The following is a 21,677-nucleotide window of genomic DNA, read 5'->3' on the forward strand; positions in this document are numbered from 1 at the left end:
TGTCAATGCCAAATTGCACAACTCTACTATTTAAAATGTATGTAAATCTTTGCTTCTTTAGCAAATTTATTGAGGAAATTCTCCTGTACGGTGCACCGCTTTGCTCAATATTTTTCAAAATGTTGACTCTCCGAGACTCCCTTAGAGAGTGGGGAATTGATTAGTAAGCAATGAAGGACTGAAATATATTACGAGTCCCCTTTACAACTGCATGTGAAATCAATCACTTTTGAACACATATTGAAAATTGTATTTGAAAAATATTACATTTAGTAACGTTTTAAAAATTGGGCTGACATTTACTCAATTCCCTTGCTGCAATATGGTGCACACTCTTTTAAAAGGTCACCTGCCATCATAGTGTTCATTAATTCCTAGTAGATGTGTTTCTCTTCCACTGTGCTGTGATCTTCCTACAAGTCTTTTCTTTCTTCCAATCCCTCCGTGAATTTCTTCAGACGACTAAATGTAAACATAAATGTAGTAGTACTTGTATAGCGCACAAATCGACCCATGAGGGTATCTCAGCGCTTGTACGCATACCGCTGTGGAACCCTTCCTGGCATTTCCCTGTGAAGTGCCCACTCCTGGTCACCCCCAAGGTGAAACCAGGCATCCTAGCGTTGTTGGGGCCATTGTGGAGATTAAGCAAGCTATTGCCCAGATTTGCAGAGTGGGACCCATGATTAGAATAGGCACCGAGGCGAGAATTATCAGGTCCGAAGAAATTGAGCCCAAGACCCGCCGAGGCGGGAATTGAACCCTGGTCCCGGGCTAGACCTCTGCATCAGGGTCTGTCGCTCTAACCATTGAGCCACACTTCTCTACATACAATCAAATCTGCTCTCAGATTCTGGTTAGGGGTGGGCATAACTGACGTAAATCCATGTAGTATAATCATGCGAAATTATCCAAAATATTCAGCAAGGTAATGCTGTAATTAGCGCTATTTTGTTAGCACAAAAATGCCCCCTTGTGTCCAAAATGGAGACACAGTGGTGCTTTTTGCACTGAGATATAGTGCTAAATGTAATGAAACATTAATAATGAAGGCAATCAGCTGTTCACAGTTACTAAATGTACAATTTGGGTAGGATCTCCACCCACAATTTACTCCTGGCATTTAGATATGTTGTAGCGCAAAATGAACCCATGTGCCCAAAATGGATGCATTATGCACTAAGAAATATCGATAAATGTAACAGAACACGAATAGAGAACGCAGGCAGTCTCTTGCTCTCGCTAAATGTGCTGTTGCAGTTGGATTTCCTCCCCTAATAACTCTTAATTACAAAGTTGAAAAATATGGTGATTTGTACCACATCACCATGAGTCTAATTCAGGAAATAACTTCTTATTTATTTAGCCAGTCGATCAAGAATATTTCCAACGTTGGCAGAAACACAGATGGCCTAGCAGGGCCATCTGAATAGGTTACTTAGATTTCTTTACCGCAAGATGCCATTACCCCCAACTAATTCACACAAACTCAACAGGGAATACATTGTTCCATCACTCATTACTCAAGATCTAAAAGCTCTAAGTTAATTCCATCAATGGATTTATGAAACTGAAACAAAACTACACATATGCACACGCTATTAAATCAGTATTTTTCATTGGATAGTAGATACAAATTTATGGCCAAATTATGTTTTTTGGTATGGCGAATAGACAGCAGCATTGCTCTCTACTGGTTAGGTCAGATGAAATAATTTTAGATGTGGGAAAGCATTATCCACTGCACCCTTACATAACCTATACACATGTAATTGCTCTGGGGCTCTCTTAAACTGCAATAGTTAACTTTATTATTTATTAATAATTTACACCTTTCGTTGTCAGCCTAACTCCAGGACATATGCCAGGCCAGTCTCACTGTAACAAGGGTGAAGGGACATTGTTGAATTCGGGTCTGATTAGCAGGAACCAGATCAGAGCGGAGGTAGAAAAGTAGGGGTGAAAAAGGTAAGGAATAACCCAAGGGACACAATGTGCAGGTGGAATTCCTCACAACGCAATTTAACCAATATTATATGAGGTTTTCCTGGTTTTGCTAACTATTCTTTTTGAGCACATAATCACTTAAATACAAAGTTTTTCCCAAAGTTTAAAGCTTATACACACAATACAGAGATTCTTTAGTACCTCGTGTATTTGTAAACGTCCATCTGCGGTGACATCATACGCTGACATAAATCGTTCTTTTACCATCTGCACCTTTTCTTTTGTTACAACATTCTGTAATACAAAGGAAGACATTAGAGTGTTTCACTACCTATTACTGTAAATCAAAAATGTCGTTAGTGGTAGTGATTGGAGGTCTATTGTATTTTAATTTGTAACATAGCCAAGAGAAATATTGCTTTCAAAACACTCATTTCTTGACCAACCGTGCAATAAACGAGTGTACTATAACTAGAGTTTATTTAAATACAACCTTTTCGTTGTAAAAACCTTGCACTCAAAGAGCAGATACACCGAAAAGCACAAACTATCAAAATGTCTCGGTGAAAGGTACAATATTCCTCTTCTGAATTTGCCAGAAAAGCATTCGCTAGCCTTGAACGCTGTAAACATATCACTATTTCTGCCAAAATGTATTTACTTATATAGCGCAATTATCACCCGAAGGCATCAAGGCGCTTGCTTAGGGAACCCGTCCTGGTATTCCCCTGTAAGATACCCTGGCAGGGTATCCACAGGGTGAAAGCCAGGCATCCCGCCGCGAGGGGCCGTAGTGGAGATTAAGCAAGCTATTGCCCAGAGTCGCAGAGTGTGACCCCGTGAGTCGAGTAGGCACCGGAGCGAGAATTGTCGAGTCCGTGGAATTTTTGAGCCCGAGTCCCGCCGAGGCGGGGAATCGAACCCTGGTCCACGGCCGATCTCAGCTTCCGGGTCTGCCGCCTCTAACCACTGAGCCACGCTTCTCCAAAGTGCTTCATGGATGTTTAATTGGCTATGGATGTTTAATTGCCAGTAGCAAAATTGTTCACATTTGTAAGGTCAAAAGTTTAACTTCGACATTCTTCACCCTACTCATTGTGGTACTTTGAAGACACTTAAGAACCTTCATAGGAAATACTATTATTTGTCAAATAGCTGTCACAGAACAGGTGAGACGGATGGAAGGTTGTCAAAATTAGGTTTACAGATTTGTCTTTTAACTGTAAGTCCCGTTGAGTGTAATATGAACAACATAAGGGACGCAATCTTCCCCAACAGCCCCCCTCCCCACCCCACCCCCACCGGGTCTATGTAACTCAAGGTCCATGTAACTTAGTAATCATGCGGGATCACCTTGCATCGCTCTCTCTTGTCCTGGAGCCCTCCCCTCTCCAGAGGACGCTTCCATCGCACTATCTCTAAAGACCTGGGAGGCCTGTCTCCCTATCTCCTGTATCATCGCTCCCCATGCCAGTAACACCTCGGATAGCTTGGGATCCCTCCTGGTATTTCTTATATGCCCCTCCTCTGCCAGGGCCCATTCACGTAAGTCCGCCCTCCATTTTGGGAGTAGTGGTCCCTGCTGCGACAACCAGTGGATTGCAATTCTCCTCTTGGCTATGACTAGACCTAGGACCAGGAACCGCCTGCTAATCTTATGTTTCGTGTCCCTAGGAATCAAGCCCAGTAAACAAGCACGCAGATCTAGCTCCATAGTCGATCCCATAATTCAGGTCAGATCCCCAATAACCTCCCCCCAGTACGTCTGGATCTTTGGGCATGTCCATACCATATGCAGAAAATCTGCCGGGTCATAACAACACCTGAGACAGTGAGGGTCCCTGGAGACATCAATGGTGTGCAGCTTCCTGGGCGAGAGGTACGTCATATGTATTATGTTGTACTGGATCTTAAAATGATTACTCATCGCCACCTTCCACACACTCCTGTGTGTTCTTTCCCAGTCTCGCGTCGCGACCTATGGACACACCTGTTGCCATTTATCTTTAATGGGAAGAGGGCTGCTCTTTCTGACGTCCCACTACGCTCTGTAGAGGTGGGTAACACACTTTCTCCCTCCCGCCATAGCAATCAAGATGACCATGGCGTGGGAGTGCCCCGGCCGTCAGGAAATGTAGGCCACTGTCATGTATTCCTATAGGTTCTGAATCGATCCCCCTATTCCTGACCCTATTCTGGTTAAACTAACTATTAAGTTAACTAACAGTCAGCCCATGAGGCAAGAACAGCCCCCATGATGCAGATACCGTTATCTGACGCAGTCACACTACGGCACAGGAACGTGTTATCTGATTAGGTCATAACGCTTGAGATCTAATTAGACAAGCGACATTCCTCCAGCCCCTGATAAGGCATACGACGTTCTCATAACAAATCAAACCTATGACAACCTGGAAAATCCGTGCGGCCATTGTTTTGATTTCACAGAGAACTTTAGTAAAGAATGTGCTAACGAGCAAGTCGTATGACATCTTTATTGACGTATCTATGTCCATCCTTACGTCAATCTCGGCACCTTTAAGGTATAAATATTGCCGATCTTGCCCTATGCAAACACACGCGTGGTGACGAGACGGAGCAGCCATACTTGCCGAAGCCGAGAGCAGAAGCAGACCCCGCTGGCAGCAGCCCCGCCTTCCTGACGCGCTGAGAGACGCGCTGCTATCTCAAGCCGAGAGACCCAGCACCGGCGCTTCTGGGCAGCCCTCGCAGGCAGCCTGGAATATCGAGAGCAGAGAAAGAGATACCATTCCTCATTCATCCTAAATTCCAGGTACAGAACTGAATAACCCCTCACAGAGAATTCTTTAGTTATTCACTTGGCAAAAACAAACTTAACTTAAACTGTAACTTTCTATTCCCGCCCACGCATTAGACTTAGGTCAGGTACACGGGGTAGGCGTATTTAGAAACACCAGTTGAGTACGTTTAGTCAAATGTATATGTGTATGTAAATATATTTTAATCATTTAAAACATCATATGGCTCAGAAACCATATCAATGTTTTTACAGTATTATTTTATACTATTGCTTTTAATGTATGCACTTTACTTAACTATAAGTATTGCAATAATATCGATCCATTTCTCTTGTACGAGAAAAGAGACTGATCAATAAATAACACCTTTTTATTGAACACGCCCGTCTCTTCCTTTTCTCTACAATCTGATGAGACTAAGAATGCACGTACTGACTGAATAAAATAATTGCCTTGTGCTCACACGACTCTCGAGATTGACTCTTGATTAGGGGAGAGCAAAGTTGTCATGTTCTATGGTTGTCAGAAACTAAATCCCTTCTTGTCTAATCAGGGAAGTTAATTCCTCCTTGAACATTCGAGAAAGTTTCTAGCGAACTCTGAGCTACGCTGGCAAACCCAAAACTTAAGTCTAGTATCGACAGTAGTAGACCTAGTTAACGTCTGGCCTAGGCCTTTACTGCTGTAGGTATTATTCCAATGCGCAGAGCCTATTGGGAAAATAGGAGCTACACTACATGGCGCCCAACGTGGGGCGCCATGTAGTGTAGCTCCTATTTTCCCAATAGGCTCTGCGCATTGGAATAATACCTAGTTAACGTCTGGCCTAGGCCTTTACTGCTGTAGGTATTATTCCAATGCGCAGAGCCTATTGGGAAAATAGGAGCTACACTACACCACAGTTGCCGTGCCATTGCCGCCAGTTTGGCATACTGCAAAAATGACCCTGCTCCCAACTCGAAGGTGGCCACTGCCTCCTGGTAAGTGATACATTTATCATCCGGATAGAGGTCTGACAACATTAGGCATCCCCTGGCCTTCCAGGTCTCTACTGACATCACCCCCTCAATACAGACTTGCATCTTACCCAGACTTTCCTATGCTGTTATCCCAGTCCGCCAGAGGCACCTTAAACTTGGCCTGCGACAACTCTGTAATTTTCTTTTCAGAATCCGCATATAGCTGCTCCTCTGTAGCTAAAGGTTCACATTCAACACCCCTGATTTTTCAGCCCTTGGATAATTATACAGCTGTATCTACGTACTCCAGCCCTGGCGTTTAGCACTCTGGGCTCTGATAATCTAAAGGAGGGCTGGCATTAGCGCTGGTGGCGCCCGGTGCGATAACCATTTCTGGCACCTCCACATCCTGTGACCACCTTATCGGATTCTCTCCCTACCACCAAGCAAAAGTGCCCTCATCTCTCCAATCATAAGTTATTGCTATACACAGCGCCCTCCCTGAAGTCAGCTCCCCCTCTACAGGTCAGCGCCCTGTGTGGTCACACCGGTAGCACTGCTCTAAAGTCGGCCCTGGTCTAGAGGCACAGTTACAGCTCTACCAGGGCACCTAACGTACGACCTGGAAAGCATCTGCTTTTTCAATACTTGCATCTAAGCAACAAACCCTAGACCTCCCCTGCAGCAACACTGATGCTCCAGCACTAAGACCCACAGTCTGCTCTACCAATAGGTCTCAGTCCTCCCGTGCAGCATTCTGTAGTACAAAGGAGTGAAACCTACAGTCAGCTCTACTAACATGCCCCAATTATCTAATGCACCTCCATCCTCACCAGCAGCAACCTGTAGTATCCAGTACTGAACTCAGAGTCATCTCTACCAATATGCCTCAATCATCACCTACAGCACCCTCTTAATTTGTGGTAATAATAGCTGCAGTCAGCTCTTCTAATGCTCCTCAATCCACACCTGCAATATACCCTCTTGCATTCTAGTAATAATACTAAGAGCAAGCTCTACTAATGCACCTCGAACCGCACCGCAGCACTCACTGGTATTCTCGTTCTGAGTCCCGCCGACATCTCTACCAGAAGGCTCCTTCCTCACTCGCAGCACCCTTTCCTAATGCAGTAATAGTTACTGCAGCCAGCTGTACTAATGCTCCTGGATCCACATTTGCCTCCCCATTGCAGTAGCAATACAAACATTCAGATGTACAAATCCACTTGAGACCTCACCTACACCACTCTCTTGAGTTCTAGCAATAACACTCACAATCAGCTCTGCTAATGCACCTGGGTCCTTATTTGCCCCACCATTCTGTATTCCAGTACTGACACCAACAATCAGCTCTAGCAACACTCTGCAAGCATTGTTTAAGAGAGAGTGGATTCTACGGTGCCATGAAATCAGGGGCGTGGGCGAGCATGGGCGAGCATCAGTGCTTAATTTGAGCCGGTGGATTCCGGTGCTCGGCACCAGCACTTAATTGTCAACACTGGCACTCATAACAGCGCTCTCATTCTTATTTAGAGATGAGCACAACAACAGTTGTTTATTAATGCAATATACAGTACGATTGGCTACTACCTGTCGCCCAAACTATTCTTATAGCTTTAGGGGTCTGGAATAGTTTGAATTGTCAGATTTGTAGGCGTGTGATGGGTAGTAGCTGTGTTTGCACTACTGTAGGGGCAATGGGTGGTGCAAGCTACAGTGGCCTCCAGTTGCAATTTAGGCACTGTCTAGCTGGCCCTCGCCCAGGGTGTCGACCTCTAGAGAGGCGCAGAGAGCTGCCTCCATACAGATCACTCAGCCACCTTCCTTTAACCTGACTCCAGCATTAACCCCATTTTGCAAATTAATTAGAGTGTTTCTTACAAAGGCTGGGCTTGTTTCAGATCCTCTTCCCTGCTCATCTTCACACCTCTGCCCTCGTGCCCCCTGACCTACAATGGCATGAATGAGCTGAGGCGTGAGTGATTCAAATGTTTGTGGGCGATGAGTGGTGAAGTTTGTGTAATCAGCCATGGCCTAGTCAATGAAAAACAAACCCCTCCTCACCACCCTGCTGTCGTATTTTACTGAGGAGCACAAACGAAGCCTTGGCCGGGCAGGACCGCGGAGAGCCAGGCAGTGAGGGGCTCAGTCAGGAGCAGCTGAACCCCTAGTTATTGTTTTCTAGACGAGAAAATGTTCCATCTCTCCGAGCAAATCATGTTTGTGAATTTAAAACTAGCGTTAGATGTTTAGTAGTGTTTTATTGAGTTCTTCAGTGTCTCTTTGCATTCTAGCACTTGTAGTTTTGTTTGGTTTTTTTTGGTTTTTTTTTAATGCCGGACTACAGGCACCAGGATGCAACAAAAAGTCAATGCAGCTAATAGTTTGAACTTCATATAGCAATTTGTAGGCTACAGGTGGGACGAAATGAAGGCAAGGAAGGTGGAGTTTGGGCAAGTTTGATTCTCGCCCAGGGCGCTGTCAGGGCATAGGCCGGCCCAGCATTAAATGCATCAAAATGAAGGTCAAAGAATAATTATTGCACAAAGCAAGACGTTAAAATGATTTAGCAATTCCAGAGCACCCTGGTATAAGCCGGGGACAAGTGTTTCTGTAAAATCACTCACCCTCGAGGAAGGGCCATGGGCGTCCTTCTATAATGGCGGCAACTCTCCCTTCAAAATGGAGTTAGCATCCCGCTCCGGAGGAACCACATATGCGTCAAAGTGATTGATATTGATCCCATCCTTAATAATTTGCGACTTGACAGTTATATGGAGGACAATGAAAAGAGTCATTTGATTCATGTGAAACCTATAAAAGTAATGGCTGCCCTTAGCACTAATGAAATGGTTTTATTGGCCACGCTCCAGTTACAGAGATAAGAGGGACAGCTACTGATAGGAAGTAAGACGCCACCTTGTGTTTGCTCTGAAATTCTAGCTCCTAGTACAGTCCTGCACTGTTCTCTCTCGTCCCTTTTTAAAAATCTACGGCTGTTTTTTTCCCCACAGGTGCCTAGCGACAAGGTTGCCCAATAACAAAAAAATGCAGCCACAATGCTAAAAGAATCTCATGCCAGTACTGCTCGAGCAGCTGATGTCTTACCTCAACTGAAGGTTTTTTGCATGTCCCAAAGGTTGGTGGCTAGATTCCAGATTCAGCCGATAAAGTGTGTAAATTGATCTGTGTGCATGTAGTCACTCAGATTGTTGTGAACGCACCCGTGCCCGGCTGCAGTCAGCTGGATTGGTCTCACAGCATCTATTCAGCGCACCCACCTATGCTGCTGCACTGACTTGTCAGGAAGTGGCAGACTCTAAGCTGGAACCAAACCTCAAATGTGTATTTTAATGGGCCCTAATACAATAATGATATGAGTTCTTGCTTGTTTCTCTATTTCTCTTATTCTCTCTTGGTTTTCTCTGTACTCTTAACATAATGTACTGTATCGGCACATCCCACAGTTACCTTATCGCACAAAAAATAGATTTCACCCTCTGTAACGCAGTTCATGTGATACAACGCTGCTCCCAAAGGAGGGGCCTATGAAGATTCAGTCTACTAACTACTCCTAGGAGAAGGCACCTGGACACCTAGCTTTCTACTTGCCTATGTCCTCCAGTTCATGCTTGTTCCAGCCCAGTGGCGGCTCCTCCATATGGCCGTTTGGGCGCCGCCTCACTGCTTTTTAGCAGTGCGAGAAGCAGAAACATAAAATGGTAAAAACTACCATTTTATGTTTCTGCTTCTCGCACTGCGAGAAAGCAGACGTGCCTGGATGGGGATGGGAGGGTGGGCGGTCCAGCTCGAGGGCAGGGGGTAGTGGCTTGCTCACTGTTGTGGGTATTGACTGTTTGGGGCCGACCGAACAGTCAATAGCCCCAACAGTGGGCACGCCACCCCCCCTGCCTGTGAGCAGGACCGCCCGTTCTCCATTTTTCTTTATGGAGGCTGCAGCAGCCTACATAGAGAAAATGGCCCGTCTGGGGCGCTCTCTGCTTCTCCTCACCAATCACAACGCTGCCATTGCAGCATTGTGATTGGTTGAGGGTAGGGGAGGGAGGCTGCCAGCTGGCTGCCTCGGTGCTGCTTCATGTTCCTGTGGCGCGGGACCCGGCTGCAGCATTACACCGTCTAGGAGTGTAGGCCAGGCAGCGCGCATGGTACCTGGTGGTAAGGTAGGTAAAGTTTTTTTTTTTTAATCTTTATTCCCCACCCAGCAACCTCGAACACCCCTCTAGTGTGGTTTTATACAACAGAGGGGACATTTGAGATACAAAGATATAACAGCCACAGGCTTTATCTGCCTTAGTAATCCCTCACTTTACCCATATTCGATATGGCAGTGAAATACAGGGTTGTGGGACTTCATGGTACGTGGCCTTACCTGCAGAGGCGAGAACTGCCAATCCCTGCGGTGTGGGGCTTTTATGGCCGACGTTGAGAGAGGACGCTGCCTGACGCTGGAATCTTGCGTATTGCCCTTGCCGGAGGGTCTGCGGAGAGGCAGGTCTGCTCACCTCCAGGGAGAGACGAACACCTCACACAGTCAAGCTCAGAGAGTTACCTATCCCCGGCCTCATCGATCCAGGTCTAAGAGGGGGAGGAGACTCACTTGGATAAGACTTCAGATGTGATGAACGAAAAATAGGGGGTCTGAGCCCACCAGACATCAACATACACGCCCACCAAGCTACACAACCTCACGGCGCACTAGAGGTGTTCGAGAGAGAGCCAACTGAACATTCGGAACAAACCCAAATCCGCAATTTGGTGGCAAACGAAGGTAAATGACGAGATTTCTCCACATTAATACCCCTCTGTTATGACAAGGGCTGGGGATGACCCAGTCACAGTTTAGACATTCCTGAGGTTTGACTAGCTCAGACCCAGCTTTACTAGCTTTCTCGAACAACAAGTTATTTAAATCCCCTTGCCCTTTATTTCTCTGTAAGTCAGTCCAACTTTGCGCATTTAACCTTGTAACGTGAGGCAACCATGATTTTGAAGGTACAGTGACAAGGGCAGGTACAGCAGAATGCGTGAAGAAAGCTTCCAGCGTGTGTGTAATTGTTAATTATATTGACAAGGAAGTTAAAGAAGGCTGTGTGTCTGCAAGTGATTTCTTTGGCACTGCAATCGCTGGCGCAGACACGTTGCTTTTATTGCCATCTGTACCAGGCCTGCTTAGTCAAGTGATAGGGACTGCGAGTTTAACAGCCGTGTTTTCGCTTTTTTTAAATTTTGGATTTTATTACTGTTGTAGTGTCAATTGGAATGTGTGCCAGTGCCAGCGTGTCTCCCTCTGTTCTTCATGGTGTCCAATATGTGCTGCTGGTCCGAGCGTGGTACATCAGGGGAAGTTAACTATGTTTGAATTTCAAGTGAGGTAACGGTGCATTTGTGTGACTTAGGGGCAGCTGGGAGGTTTGTATGCTAGTGGCGGTGGCAGACTGGATGAGTGGGTGAGAGCCTATGTCTAGCAGACAGTTGTGTTGGATGTGTGAACAGAAGCTGTGTTATGCTGAGGTACGTGTGCGTGTACGTGTGACTACTGTTTGGCAAATTGTCTGTCTCGCAGTCCTTCCTAATGGTGGTGTGCGGACCACAAGAGGTTGGCCGAAGAGAGTGCACGTGTAGGCCTAGTCAGGACTGAGTGCGTGGACAAGAAGGAGCTCAGAGGTGTGTGCCCGCCGGTGTCTGTGGGTATGCTAGATAGCTCCGGGTCTAGATTACTTGTTCAAGAAAGAGTGATGGCTGGAGGCGTGTGTGAGTGAGCATGTGGCAGGCAAAAGAATTTTGAATGGTTTTTGTGCATCTGCTGGGTTGAGTGTGCGCACACGTGTATATATTATGGCGAGCGAGTATTTGGATGGAAAGGTTTAAGGCTAGGACGTGCTAGTTGCTGGACAGTGTTGAATGGGATGCAGGTGCAAGGACAAGACTTTGCCAATGCCAAGTGAGCAGTGATTGTGTGTCTGTTAAGAGTGCCACACACAGCATGGTAAAGGAGTCCTGGCGAACAAAGCTGCACTGGAACAGAGTTTATATTCACACTTCATACAGAAGTGTGAGTTTTTAGGGTCGAACCTTTGGGTGAAGGGTGCTTGGAAGTAAACTCGAGCAGAAATATGAACCTCCTAAGATTGACAGTGTTTTACTATAATCTGAACATTTATGATTGGCTTATTCAAATCTAATAAAGTGAATTTGATGATGCCAGTGTGTTAGTGCTCAGGTGCAAGTTTAGTGTGGCTTGAGACTAACCTAATGTTGTAGTTAGCACACAAGAAGAGAGAAAAGTTGAGCTCGTGCTCAAGGTTTGACCAATGGGCAGATGTTGTATTTGCACTGGTCAGTATCGGCAGAGGCCTGTTTTTCAAACATGTGGGAGTCTTCTCTCCCTTCCTAGCTCTCTCTGTTTCTTCTCTATCGTCACACTCCCCCTTCCACTCTCCCTCCTTCTCTTTCCCCTCTCACATCATCGTCTGGCCCTTGCTTTACTAACCTTCCCCAAACATGTTTGAAAGTGCACCATTTGCCCACTCTTTTTTCAAAACATTCCCTGGGGGAGAACCCCTCTCCCCGAACCCTCCTTATGGCAGTCGGCCTCGCCCACCACGTTCACTCATCACAGAGCACTCATCCTGAACTTTTACGCCTCACCACTTTCAAATGTCACCAGCCGCCACTGCATGCTGGACATAAATTTCACCTCTAGAAACTGCACCAAATACAACCATGTCACAGAACTCACATGGATCGATCACTCCATCCTCCACTACAGCATCTACAGCCCCTACACCGCTACCCCCAAGATGACCAATGCCCCCCCCTGGAAGTGGAACAAAATCTCAGAGACCAGCTGGGTGAACACCCTCAACACCTCCAAACCTGCTACCGCCATCAACCTGGAACAGGGAGTGAAAAACTTCAATGCCTGAATCACCAATTGTGCTGACAGCAGTGCCCCCATCAAGAGCAACATCCAGAGAAAATCTTCCAAAAAGGCCAGCTGGTACACCGAAGAGCTCAAAACAGTGAAACGGGACTGTTGGACATGAACCTTTTTGGCAGGTTCACCCCTGAACTTTTTGCCTTAAGCTCTGACATGGTGGTAGTGAATTTAGACCTATGCACACTTTAGCACAGTGGCCCAGTGTAAAGGTTGTACGCTCTCTGAGTGCGTGTGGTGAGATTGGCCTGCCCTTCCATAGGAATGCATGGGGAATATGTGTGTCCATGGTAATTCCCGGTATGAGGGGAGTGCTAGGTCGAGTTTATTATGTGAGAACTCATGTGAATAAATGCTCCACAATAGTGTGCGCAGATTTATTGTGGTTATTTTAGAAATGCCACTTTTAGAAGTTGGCATTTCTGTGTGCTGTGTGTTTGCCTGCATGATATGAATTGCATGTCTGGCTTGTGAGTGACAGGTGCTAGATGATGTGAGTGGCTCCAGGAGCCAGGATGAGTCTGCCCAGTGGTGAATAGGGAGATCTGCATGTAGATGGGAGGGAGGATTTGCACCTGGGACCAGTATAGGACTGTGCCTTCCATCCACAATGCTGGCTCCACCTCCTGTGGTGCATATGATGTCCCTGACCTGTCCTGTGAAAAGAAGAAAGGAGTCATCTACACAAAGTGTTCCTGAACCAGTTGTATCTCGTTCCCCAAAACCCTGCACCTTTACACAAAGGAAATGTGTGCATAAAAGAAGGATCTGTGACCCCATGAAGTTGTTCAGTGCTGTAGTTGTTCCTGACTGGGCGTGCTGCTTCTGGGGCCCAGGGGAGGCTGCCAGGAGGGCTTGCCTCCCTGGGCCCTGCATTGCCCTAATCTCTACAGGACCTTTTGCTTCATTACTCCACCTAAGGACTGATGCCTTTTCCTGAAGAACCTTTGCCTGCTACTGGAGCTATGGCTCCTTAGCGACTGGTGAGCGCTTTATTTGCATCTCCCCCAGGAGGAAGGAGCTCTTCTACTTTCCATAGAAGTGGCGAGCTGCAGCTTGTAGGAGGGAATCTCGACGTGGGGATCCCCCTCCCTATTGATGTGGAGCTTTCGTGGGCGCACTCCCCGCTTATTTATTTATTTAGATGGCGGGTGACCACCCCGCATTCTTCTGATACTTTGCAGGTGCCCACCCTGCGTTTCTGCTGAATTTCTCTTTTTACATGGAGGCGGGTGCCCACCATGCATCGTGGTGCCTTTCGCAGGTGCCCACCCCGCTGTATATTTTAAATTCCGAGGGAGCTTCCCCTCATTGCCACCTGGAGAAGTTGCTGCTGCCGTGACTGAGCCGTGGCTGCCCGGAAGTCAGGCAAGTCTGCCTGCGACGTGGGCGGGGCCTGGGGCAGGGCCAGAAGAGGAGCGAGAGTTATGGGCCTACGCGGTGCTCCCATGAGCTGTGGGGAGCCCCGACACCGGTAGATGAATCAGCCTAAAGACCCGGTCCCGAGACGGGGGTCTGGGTGAAGCTTGGCGCCTGATGATGGAGGCTCCCATGAATGGAGAGAGCAGCATGATTTCCGCAGAGGGGGCGCGAGGCACATTGCCGATGCCTGCCCCCGCCACATCCAAATGAAGAGCCTCCCCGCATAGCCTGGTGAGTGGACAGGGCGGAAGCTAGGTGTGCTGACATGGTGGTAGTGATTTATAGGGCGCCGGGCCCTGATGTGATTTATAGGTGCTAGGAAATGCAATTTATATAGTATGTTTTATGCACCCTGATTTATGCTTCTAGATGTGATTTTACGATTATGAGGTTTTACCTACTGTGTTATGTTTTAGTTTATTCCCTACTGTGGTTTAGGTGTGAGTTATTCCCTACTGCGGTTTATGCTAGTAAGTTTATTTCCTAATGTGAGTTATATTTAGGAGATTATGGTATATTATGTTTAGGCTTATGAGGTTGGCGCAGAATATATTTCTCACCTGGGATGATACTGTGCATAATATGATTTATGTTACAAGATGATACTGAGTATAGTGTTTGCCAGTAATTACTGGTTGCGGTCTACATTTATGATATGTTCTTACTTTAACTATTTTTACCAAGTGATGATTCTGACAGTGGCCAAAGCGGCCCTGTCATGTGTAAATAATCCCCTGTAAATATTGCCCAGTGTCAGTTGGCACAGTGTATATTGTGTGATTACCATCTAATGTGTTTTACGATAATACAAAGGCTATTGTTGTATATAACCTTGTGGAGTTCCTTTTGTGGTGTGCCTAGTATGTTGCTGTGTGTGTTGCGCAAATGCTTTACACATCGCCACCGGGATAAGCATGATTGCTCGTGCCAAACTACCAAGGGGGTGAGAAGGGGTTATCTTTGCTGTGTAACTTTCTTGCCCTGACTAGAGTGGTGGTCTCTGCCTGGCTTTGGCGCAAGCCTTAGCCAACCAGAAATCCCATTTCTAACAGGGACAGCAAACATTTGAAGAGGAAATGCAATGCCAGCAAGGACATCTCCTACATGGCAGCCTTCAAGACCTCCCTCAACCTCTACCACCATCTGCTGAGGGAAGCCCTTGCTGCATGCATCGAAACCAGCAGCAGGAACTTTTCAACATTGTTAGGGAATTCTCCATCCCGGCTGCCAGCGAAAATAAAATCATACCCTCACAGGTGCTGTGCGACAATCTTGCCCACCTCTTCCGCAACAAGATCGCAACCATGTACAGAAAATTCAAACCCCAACCCACACCTATGGACTTCCTCAACAGCGTAACTAACATAAACAGGACACTGACCAATTGGAACATCCTCTCTACCCAGCACACCACCTCCACCATGAAATCCATCCACTCAGGAGCTCCCACAGATACATGCCCACCCTACATCTTAATCTTCAGAAACCAAAGGATCGGCCAGGAACTCACCACCCTAATTAACACCTCTATCACCAACGCAAAATTTGCCAATGCCTGGAAACACATCAAAGTCAGACCACTAATCAAAAAACCCTTGACAACCACAGCAAACTCAAAAACTACCCGGCAGTATCCCTGTTACCATTTTAAGTGAAGGTACTAGACATGATCATCAACAATAAACTCATGACACACCTGGACCTCCCAATCCAGCTTCTGCATCAATTACAGCACAAAAACCGCCCTGATCATAGCCACCAACAACATCCGAACCCTCCTCAACCGAGGAGAAACAACAGCTTTGATCCTCCTCAAACTTTGTGTAGCCTTTGACACCGTATCGCACCACACACTGATCAAAAGACTCCAACACATCGGCATACAAGGGGAGGCACTCAGATGGATTGCCTCCTTCCTCACCAGAAGATCCACCTCGCACCTTTCACTTCTTAACCCAAGGAGATCACCTGTAGTGTCCCCTGGGTCCATCCCTCAGCCCTGGGGGACACTCATCCCTCAGCCCATTGCTCTTCAACGCATATACGACCCGACTGGCCAACATCATCATATCCCACAGCCTCAGCATAATTTCACATGCACACAACACCCTACTCATCCTCTCATTCACTGACTATCCCACCACCACCAGAACCAGCTTCCACCGATTCATGATAAATGTCACTGATTGGATGAAAAACAACTGCCTGCATGCTGAACACAGACAACATGGAAGTACTGATCTTTGGCAACGGCAGCAACACCTGGAGTGACTTCTGGTGGTCATCAGACCTATGACTTTCACCCCCTCCCTCTGACCACGCCAAAAACCTCGGAATCATCATTGGCAACAAGTCTGCCATGAAATCATAGATGAACTCCATCTCCTCTGCTTGCTTCCTCACTCTGTGCATGCTACATATGATCTTCCAGTGGCTACCCCTACACATGAGGTTCACAGAGATACAGGCCTTCATCACTAGCTGACTGGACTACGGCAAAACCCCACCTGAGTCAACTCCATTGGTTCCCCATAGAGAAGGGATGCCAATTCAAGCTGCTGTCCCACGCATTCAAGGATCTACACAACCAAGGACCTGCATACATTAACTACCTCCTGAACTTCCACCAACAACCGGGAAGACTATACTCTGCCTCCCTTTCACTTGCCCATACTCCCCGCATCTACCGAAGCAGAAGTGGAGGATGCTACTTCTCCCACATCACAGCAAAGACCTGAAACAGCCTCCTCCATGCACCTGCAGACTATCACCTCATTCCAAATGGCCCTCAAGAACTGGCCGTTTGAATAAGCCTCCAGGACATGCAAGCACCTGGATACCTACCAGGTGATTAGCCATGCTTTATAAATCTTGATTGATTGATTCCTCCTGACAAAATATCCAAGCAGATTCCGAGGGGTACCCCGGACCAGAAACACCCAGAAGGCAGGGTCCCAAGGGCTGGGACAAAAAAAGTGAGAATCCAAGCAATGAAGATTAGCATTAGCAAGCATTAGCTCAACATCTTTATCGTCTCTGCAGACCTTCTTTAACTATAGGCGGATATGCTAACACAATGTCCTCCACCTTTCACATTCAATATCAAAACATAGCAACATAAAAATGAACATACTTCTGATACTTCAATCAATTAATCACACAAAACCCAAGAGGAGACTTTTATCATACATTCCCCTTCTAAATATTCCACCTCAAGCCTGCCTTGGGAAATGGAAGTGCAAGATACTGCCCAATCAGCTGCCCAACACAGCTGACACTGCTTTTGAGATCCCTTTAGTGCCACAACAGGTAGAATAAACAAGTGGTAACATGGAGAACTTTCTGCACCCAACAATTCAAAGTACAGGTGAAAAACCGAGAGCATGTTCTGGCTACCACAAAATTAATGAAGACTCTATCTGAACTTCACCGCAGTATCTAGCAGATCATTCCTGTCCTTTGCACATTACGTGCAAGTAGGAGAGACTCTTTGTCGAGCATGGGAGAAGGTAATAAATGTTTTATAAAATAATATAGTATAATATTATTATAATATTAAAATATTAAAATATATAAGAGAAAAGCTGAAACAATTTTTGGAACACGTCCTAGACCAGATATTACAATTAATCTAGTGTAAATACACTGACATATGGAGACTAATTAAAAAGTTGAAATTACCCAAATGTCTGTCTAATATTATAGCTATCAAAAATGGCCCTATGTGTCAGAAATGTTAAAGGGACGCAACAAAAGTCTCAAAAAGGTGTGCCCACAAGTATCAACGGCACATCCCATGAAACAGTACTTAATCACTCGAAGCTGCCTTGCTATAGGAACAAGGTTCTCTAGCTTCTTCCATCTCATGGGTTCCTTCTAGGCACAACTATGACCAAGACAACTCTAATGGTGTGTGCATCCACACCCTGGTGCAGACCAGGACAGATCACCTGATGACACTAGATGATGTACTGTCTTCAGCACCGAGGTCAACTCTGACAGATTGCGCCTGCACATTAGTGAAAGACAGTTTGGTTCCAAATCACTTCTTTAACTGGAGGTGGACTGACCTCTTTTTGAAGCTGTGGAAGGCAGTGCCCTTCATGAAGACACAATGGCTTTCTCTATGTACCTGCAAGGGGTATACCTGGGTGGGGCCCTCTGACTTCCCTTGACAACTTCTTTGCCACCTTCCTAAGGGAGACCCTCAAGACAGAGCTCAAATGTCAGGCTATGTCTTCTGACAAGTTACAGCTTAGTTGTTTTACATGGAGATTGGTGTTTACAAACTCCTCTCACTTTACAGTAAGGGAAAGAAAAATAAAGTGAATTATATGACAATCCTACTGGGCTACAGAGAATGTGAAAGGAAAGGTTGTAGGCTGTAATTTGTTTGTAACACATTACAAAATGTAAATGCATTTTAATGAACTGTACACATTCAGCAGTTAGGAAAGAAAAAGTGAAGCACACTTTGTTTGTAATTCTGAAGTGTGATGGAAACAAAAAGCCATATTTATGATCCGGCTTGTGCACTCATGCACCACGCAATGTGATGCAAGAGTGACGCAAACCTTAAGTCATATTTTTGAAGCCACACAAATCCACTATGCATGACTTTGATTGGCTCCAAAAATCTGGAGTAACGCAGCACAGCACAAACCATTGCATTGAGTAACTCTGCCCTGGGTAGGCATTCCATAGGCGTTGCATGGGTGTTCCTACACAACTCCTGTGGTTTTTGATGCATTCCCAGATTTACAAGACCTTGTAAACCTTGAACTGTGCCTAAAAGATATGCCTCCCCAGGTGAGGCATTACGAGGAGAAAAAACGTGATATCTGCCTGTTTCTATGTGTGCTGAATTCTGCAGCACACATAGAAATGGGAAAAATGCCTCCCAGGATTGTTCTTGTACAGGAAGGTTCCCCTTCCTGCACAAAAACAATCTTGCATGCAACGCCTCAGTTGGGGCTAGGCTGCCAAAAGTGCCCCAGTGCAGGGGAAAATGTCAACAATGCACTGAATACGGTAAATATAGTGCATTCCTGTCCTTTCCCAGTGGTGCAGTGCCGTGAAGCACAGCAAGGTGACTTGCTGCGCTGGCCACTATACCATAAATATGCCCCAAAGATTTTAGTAGGGTGAGAACAAATCAGGGCACTTTACTTGATGATGCACACATGGTAACTATTCACTGAAACCCGATTTCCACACATCCTCATTTGTGTGCAATATAGTTTTATCAGTAAAATTGTCTGTGCAGATATTATGGCCATTGCCATGGAAAATGTGCTGTCTGTAAATGACAGTGTACCACCACTCGCCGCTTTAGTTACATAAAAAAAACGCCCACCTCATGCCCAATAAAGATATGTGGGTTGAGAAAGTTTGTTATTCTAAAAGGTTTTGGAACCACTGGTATGGGGCAATATCTAATCTGACTCTGTGGACAGTATGTAGACACTGACATGACAATATAGACCGATCAACAGAAAAAAAGGGAGTGTGGGCTTTCGGTAGTCTTCAGTGAAGAAGGAGATGTAGGTGGCCAAGCCCGTCTTATGTTCACATAATCAATGTTCAAAACCAGAGTGGTCCAACAGGTGTTGCAGCAGCCTGAAACGATTTGTATCTTAGGTTAGTCATGACACGGAAGAGGTGCTTCACACTACCCCTCAAGAACATTGGAATGCACTTCATCTCTTGCACCTATATCAGTGAACCTACTGTTTCCCTACTGTTTTCCTACTTTCTCTCTACTCATCAAAGCAAAACAGAAAGCTCTCCACATATCATGTGCTGTACATTCCAATCTATAACTTCCCTGCCTTCCATCTATAGATAAGGTAAAGCCCACTTTCTCAACAATTATGATGAGAAGTGCCTTAGCAGAGAGGAAAGAATGAAACCATTCTGAGATCCATGTGCATGTCCTGAACGTCACCTCAGATATTTGCTACAAGCTTTTAACTCATAGGATCATCTTGCCAGCCACAAATAAAAGTTAAAGGATTTAAGTGGAGAGACAAAATCAACCCACACCTCCTTGTAAAGCCACAAAATGTATTTTCCCAGTTGGATGAATCGACTTACAGTACTGGTAAAAGTGCCGCCAAAATGTCCATCTTCCAGTGGCTGTAACCCACAAGGTTTTAGCTATGGTTAGTGCTCCATCAATCTCTCCGTTCATCTTTGCACCAACCCTTTCCTCTGCTTTTTGGCACTTATTGGACAGTTCCCCAGGTGAATGATGTTCTCACATTTCATAGAATTGAGGCTTTTTCCCAAGCAACAAGAGACCAGAACTCAACTGTGACACCACTCACCCTATGTGCCCATATAGATACTGCATGACGTTTGGAGGTCAGTGTTTCAGACTTGAATAATGGGACAAGAATGAGCGCAGAGTGCTAAGGTGGCCATTTGCCAATATGTGGCAGATGCAGCCTTGCTGATTGCCTTGTGGGACTTAATCTGAGATTTACTATCACCTGGGGACATGATAAAAGCCTGCAAAAAGCTGATCCGGTGTTTTTGTCCATGAAAGATCATCTCATAGTAAAATTGAGAGCCAATCTGGATCCATGCCAGACGATTTCAACAACAAAATCTCCATTCCCCAGTGAGAGACACACCCTTGTTAGTTGAAAAATAGAAGCACGATGAAGGAGCAGCCGTTGCTGGCACCAGCAAGATGTCTGGAGGCGGTGGTACGCTGTGAATAGAGACCTTGTATTGAGATGGGCCATCTTAATGATCAAATCAGAATGTAGGAAATGCAGGTCTAGTCTGGAGGTAGAAAGGGATCTCCTTTGGGACTGTTACTGTAGAGCATGCAGTAGATTTAGACCTTTCTGCTGCCTCTGACTCACACACAACACACTCCTAAACTACCCAGTTGTGAACTTTTTTGGGTCTCAAATAAGACGCGAAAGTGATGCAAGTCACTTTCCCACAACTGGACAGTTACTGTGTAATAAAAACACCCAAGGCGTACATACACAGATAAATGATGGCTGATATGCTATCTCTGCCACGTTTGCTCACGAAAAATCGATCTACGTTCAAAGAATACTATTTATTTTACGACCAAATAGAGGAAAGATGGGTTTAGAGAAGATAAACTAGGGCACCGCAAGCGAGAGCCAGTAAGAAAGTGACATTTCCAATACTATATAACATGTATTTTTGGGTGGTGCTTCACTCTTTTCTTGCAGGGTGAAAGCCATTGCTCTGTTCAGAGTGTGTACGCGTCACCTGTATGTAGTGCGCTTTACAAATGATTGATTGATTGATCATGCTCTATATATTGCTGCGTCGTCGCTTCAAGCTCTTTATTTATAGAACATATCTATAATCCATTCTGGTTTATGTTACTTACCTATTTTGACTCTTATGTGATTTACTGCTCTTGCCCTCATGTAAAGCATTCTTTATGGATTGTTCACCTTTCATTAAGCATTGAATTTATGGTAAATCAATAAATAGATAAATAAATAAGTTAAAAAGGGGGATAGATAGTTTTACTTCCCTAATGAGTTTATGATCAAAGGGTGTTTTTCTTTTCTAGCATGTATGAATTGCTTTGGTATTATCCACCCCGTGAGA

General features: G+C 45.6%; 1 protein-coding gene across 1 annotated transcript in view; it reads right to left on the reverse strand.

The window, feature by feature from the left end:
* SCGN (secretagogin, EF-hand calcium binding protein) overlaps positions 1 to 21,677 on the reverse strand; it is a 504,919-nt gene that overhangs the window by 269,217 nt on the left and 214,025 nt on the right. The window contains exon 3 of the mRNA XM_078685785.1: positions 2,149 to 2,241. Coding sequence (XP_078541911.1) covers positions 2,149 to 2,241 — 93 coding nt within the window. The remainder of the gene's footprint in view (positions 1 to 2,148; positions 2,242 to 21,677) is intronic.

This window comes from Lissotriton helveticus, chromosome 4_1 (assembly GCF_964261635.1).
Source record: "Lissotriton helveticus chromosome 4_1, aLisHel1.1, whole genome shotgun sequence".
In the NCBI taxonomy this organism is placed as follows: domain Eukaryota; kingdom Metazoa; phylum Chordata; class Amphibia; order Caudata; family Salamandridae; genus Lissotriton; species Lissotriton helveticus.